At 32.3% G+C, this 5,831-nt stretch overlaps 1 protein-coding gene across 1 annotated transcript; it reads left to right on the top strand.

The window, feature by feature from the left end:
* The first annotated feature begins 4,970 nt into the window (after nucleotides 1-4,970).
* Nucleotides 4,971-5,309, top strand: LOC146888986 (auxin-induced protein X15-like). Its single transcript, XM_085666908.1, has one exon. It carries the CDS (start codon nucleotides 4,971-4,973, stop codon nucleotides 5,307-5,309), a length of 339 nt encoding a protein of 112 aa, XP_085523034.1.
* The last annotated feature ends 522 nt before the right edge of the window (nucleotides 5,310-5,831 follow it).

The following is a 5,831-nucleotide window of genomic DNA, read 5'->3' as shown; positions in this document are numbered from 1 at the left end:
CTTATCTACCTAATAACCTAATAAGAACCTTTCCTTTGCCGTTTTATATAACAATGTACGAGAACTGTAATAACATTATGTTTAGAGTATAAAATCTTTTGGACATATCCACATACATGCAAAATTTCTTTTACAGTGTTCATGATTTTTTGGATGATTGTTTTGTAATATTGCATCAGGATGGTGGATTAGGTGATGAAGACACATCATAGACATTCATTGTACAGAATACGACGCAAGGTTGTTCCTGAAATGGTGACACGTGGATTTGTACAACGTGTCTGGTTGTGAGGAAGAACTAGTTTAGAATAAGTGAAGACAACATTAAAGAGGATTTTGGCAACAACGTTTTGGTGAAATACAAGATACGAAATGAGACGATGTTGTGGTGTTGTTGGGAAGTGAGAATGAAGAGGAAGGTGAGTCATGAGTGAGGTCCCAATTATGACTCACCCTTGATTGTGACACCAAACACTGTGTCGGTTATCATCATGTTACTCGTTTCAAATGTTAACATCAACATGCATACATCATGGATCATGTGTGTCATTGGAATGATTATTGCAATAATATTGGTAATGCAGATTTGGAATGTTCTGGATGAAGAGGTTAAGGAGTTTAGCTGCAGATTTGGAATGATTATCTTAATTTAGTTAAATTGAGTTAAGCCTGGCCATCATGGGCCTAGATTTGGATTTGGTGGGTCCATTCCAAGTCATCGACACGTGGCACTTGGAGTTTGAATCTGCACGCCATAGTGGGGTTTCGTTTTACTCTGTTACACGTCTCTTATCCATGTTCCTTGTGGTTTTCAAAAATTTCGCTATTGTATATACATTTTTTAAAAATGTGTTAAATTACGATGGTTGGTTGAAAATTTAATTTATTTTTTATATTTTTCTAAGGCAACACCTTTTTCCATAACAGCACAAAAGTCTGAATTCTTAAAATACACGTACATTCCATCTAACTTTGGTCGCAATTTGATGTTACACTAAAATTTGCCCAACGTGTGGGCACAACTTGGTTTTTGAGGTGAAAAAACAAAGTTTTGAGATGGATTATTTCAATTCTTGACTTTTAGAGGTTGATGAGAATACGAATTGAAATCCATAACTTTTTAATTTTCATTTCCCACTGTCTGAATTTTCAACTATTTTGACGAAGCAAGAATTGTATATTGGGTTGAATTGGGGACATAATGGGTAGTTTTAGAAATATGAGAAATATAATTAAATGCCTTTTAAATAGACTAAAAATAAAATAATCTCTGTATTAGTCAAATATAAATGCTGTTGAAGAGGCGCTTTTCATGCAATATTGTAATTAAATGCCTTTTAAATAGATTAAAACACATTATGCCTTTTTGAGTGCACATTATGGTATAATGGTAAAAGGTATTTCCTGATTCTGAATTTGACATTTTAAAAAACATTTCGGATTACAGCAAAAAAAAAGTGTTATTCTAATAATAGTTTCGCCATTTTAGATATATTAAATAAAAGAAAAGAGCTAAATAACAAATAAATGGGTTAGGGGTATTTTCGAATAATATCAAACATATTACAGATTATGCATTATCTTTCAAAATAACCATTCGAAATAATCATAAAAAATATCCTGAAATGTGCATTCTAAAATTATGTAAAATAAACACCATTTACCTAATTTTAGAAACTATATTCCTGAAAGAAAATATATTTCAAAATGTGTTAACTGAATCCTAGACACTTTAAAAAAGAGAAGGGAATTTTGAAAATTTGAAAAATGTGAGGGTGCAGGAAATAAAGTATGGGTGGAGAAAGAAGAAGCCTTTATTTTTATATTAAGCTCTTTTTTATGCTATTTTACATTTGTAGTAATGGGCCAAAAAATGATTTTGTTGACTATTTGCACCAAGTCAGATTTGGACTTTGTTTACAAAAGCTTGTAGGGTTAGACTACTTTTAATAGATTGAATTAAATGAGTATTTTGTTTTTGTTCTAACTTGTAAGTAACGTCAAGCTTAAATTTGTCTTACATATTTTTTAAATTTCAATCACAATTTATATTTTTTGACCTAATCTCATTATGATCCCAAACAGGCTTAGTGATAAAAAAAAAAAAAAAAAAACTCAGCCTGTATAAACTTTTTTCTGGAGTCTCATTCCTAAAAGTTAGAATATGATTTTTTTTTTTATTCAAATTCGTTGTACAACTTTCTATTTAGATTAATCTCACGTCTTGTATTTTATATTTCACATTGTAATGAAATACATTTCATTACAGCAATGGCATATGGCCAATTTAGGTATGAGTATGGATAGGGTTGATTGGAGATCTAATCTTAAATATAACTTGAATTTAATATTTTAAATTTTACATTCAATTATTTATTTATTTTATCAGGTTAATTGAATTTCAAATTTTTATATTGTAGATTAATTTAGTCTGTTTTTTTGGAATTTGAATTTATATTAAATTAAACTTTTTAATAAAAGAATTGTTTTTGTTTTTAATAAATGGTATAAATTTAATAAATCTTTAACTTAAAAAAATATATGCATAATTTTCATAATTTAAAAATTTAAAAATATTAAAATATAAATTCAACCTCATTTTACTTAATTTTATTTTTCTAATATTATTTATTTATCATATACTCAATTTCACTTCACATCTCTTCAAATTTAGTAGGATTGTTTGTTATAGCCTATCTCATAACCTTACAAAAATTTATAAAAAAAAAATTAAATATGTTTTTGTCCAAGTGAATTTTGGAATTAGTCTATTTCGAAACTTTGAACCAATCTAGTCTTTTATCTTTCGAAATACGTGGATTTAGTCCTTTTAATCAAATTTTGTTAAATTTATTTAACATTTCAAGCACGTTTCATAATAATATTTGACTTAACAGTAAAGCAAAAATGTGTCAAACAGTATAAACAACTCAAATACAATCCTAAAATGCGTATAAAATGTCAAATAAATCTAACAAAATTTGATTAAAATGACTAATTTTACGTATTTCGAAGAATAAAAGACTAAATTGGTCTAAAATTTTAAAATTTACTAATTTTAAAATTTACTAAAAATGCAACATCTTCATGGTTGTACTTTAAATTCAATATATTATCATGTCTACAAAAAGTAAAAAGCTGGAAAGATAAGGGTATTATTTTCCACCAGAAACTTGAAAGTGGAGGGTACGGAAGAAGTGAAGAAGATAGTTTTTTCATTTGCTTCAACTACCAGAATTTGCTCCAACTTCCAACCACTAGTACAGTAGGTTTGACATTCCCTGCAACTCTGCAATTGAATTCAACAAAATCAATAACATCTTCCCTAATCAAATATTATGCAACTAATCAATCATGTTGGTGGTGTTGGCAGACTCTCCCATTTCCATAATCATCACACTCCTTCTCTTCTTCTTCCTCTTAAGATTTGCTATCATTTTCCTCTTTCTGCTCCTGCTCTTCCTTCTCTGCACCCACCTTGTTCACCTCATCTTCCACTGATTCTCATTCAAAATGGTGAGTTTTCCACATATTAATTTATTACTTTGGTTCTTGCATAGAGCTACACTGCTTAGGGCACCTGTACGTACCCTATCGTACCACATACCATCAAAATACTTTTGCCCCCCTCATGTACGGCTACACTTGTACCTCAGATCGTGTTTCCCCAGCCATGTGCCCGTCCACTTCTATTTATACACACCCTTACAATTTCCTCCTCCCTTACCTTTCTCGATGTGGGACTCTCAGATAACTTAATTCGTTACATCTTCCTTTGCAATTATTATTTTTCCAGTTCTGTGTTCTAGTGGGGGTGGTGGTGGTAGGTTAAGGTTACTATCACGCAGGTGTTAGTTAAGACACAAAATTAATTACCACGCACGTTCCCATCTTCTTCTATGAAAGCTTATTTTTAATTGTCTCTCACTTTTGTCTCCTTGAATTTGGGGTAAAATTAACCCCAGGATCTAAGTTTTGAGTTTAATGCATACCATCTTCTGGTAGAGAAATCGGATTCCGTTTTTGGTGTCTATTATTTTAGAAACTGTTTCTGATCAGAGAGATGTTTTAACTTCAACACAACTAACTACAGGAATTTCTTGTACACGTTGATGTATACTTGAAACGCTATATATTCACAACATAATTTGATTAGAATTTTTCTTTTCTGCTGATTTAATTCTTCAAAGCTTTTACGCTGTTACTTGTTGGGTCCTCCTCCAGGTAAAATAAAAAAGAGGATTACTTTGTAATGTATCCAGATGCTACTACTTTGTCTGCATGTGTTTGTAACATTAACTTCTCCGAAGAATTTACTACACTGTGAAATTGTCCTTATGCAACTTGGTAGAACATACCTGTGATACATGTTCATGTTCTCCATATGCAAAGGATGATATCTCACATCACTGTTGCATAACAAGGTATATGTGAGTAAAAAAGATGAAATGGTGTTCATATAAAACGCACATTAACTTATAATACACTTTCCTAAAAGTGTCTTATCAATAGTTCAGTTTTTGACTTGGTCTTTGCATCCATGTATAAACCTGAAATGGATGAATTTTTCTGTTGACAGTTTTAAAGATGGTGCTACCTTCCTTCACGTGTGAAGTGAGAGGCCCCCTAAAGCCTTACTGAATGAAGGGAAGCTGAAATAGTATTGTACCTTAGTCTTCCTTGCGTATGTTTTTTTTTCTTCTTTGCGTGTAGTGAGTTGAAAGATGATGCATCTAAGGATGGGGGCTAACTTGGTATCCAAAAGGAGTGGAACAGTGACATTAATTAACCTCCAACGAAAGCTCACATGTCATTGTCCCCACCCCGATCGATGCAATTATGAACTCCAATTCCATTGTCACCTGACTCTTATCTTTTGGCCACACATGGCACTATATATATTCCTGCGTTGCATGTAAGAACTTCCAAAAAAACTTGTTCTGGTTATTACTATTTGTTCCTCTCTGGGCATGGGTAAAACATGGAGAAGCTGTTCTTGGGGAGTGTGGATGGGAGGGCTTGGAGTCGTGGTGCCTGTGATGAGGAAACTACAAAACTCTTTCTCACGTTCAAAAGGGGTGAAGCAGGGCCATTTTGTGGTGGTTGCAACTCAAGGGTGGAAGCCTGAGAGATTCTTCATTGAATTGGGGTATTTGGATCACCCTGACTTTGTCATGTTGTTAAAGCAAGCTGAAGAAGAGTTCGGGTTCTCTCAGGTGGGAGCACTTGCAATCCCTTGTCAACCTGATGAACTCAAGAGAATCATTGGAAGGGAAAAGAATAGGAACACGGGGATTCCAGTTGCATGAAATGAGACTTCCCTTGTTGTAATTTTTCTGTTCCTGTTCTACTCACTTTCTTTGTAATAATGTTGTCGCCATATATATATATATGAAATGCAGTGTGAAGTTTGCTAAATGAAAACCTCATGCACACACTCAAACAAATATTACCTGTGTTTAAAGTAACTTTTATTCAAAAACAACTAATAATACTTGGATTACACTTTTGTTTTTATCTTCTGTTTCTCGTCAATTTCTTTTCTGTTCTTAAAATTCTGTACAGAAAGACAGTGCAAAACATTCCTCAAATTTTTATTTGTCAGTTTAACTATTACCATCTGGTTCTCTTATTAGTGTTGTCTCGTTGGGAACGGACATTTTGTTTATTTTCAATAAAGCAAAACATTTTGACCATGGATACCTACTGAATTACATGAATATTTCACAAACGAGTTCTTATATGATATATACAAGGAAGGACATTAATCTTGGAAATAAATAATAACGTAAGCAGATTAGCATGGATATTGCCCCGTAAGTGAATCGTTG

Source organism: Vigna unguiculata, chromosome 1 (genome assembly GCF_037176805.1).
Source record: "Vigna unguiculata cultivar grain cowpea cultivar isolate G323 ecotype 2 chromosome 1, ASM3717680v1, whole genome shotgun sequence".
Lineage (NCBI taxonomy): Eukaryota > Viridiplantae > Streptophyta > Magnoliopsida > Fabales > Fabaceae > Vigna > Vigna unguiculata.
The sequence above is the reverse complement of the archived record's forward strand: the minus strand, read 5'-3'. Positions and strand labels throughout refer to the sequence as shown.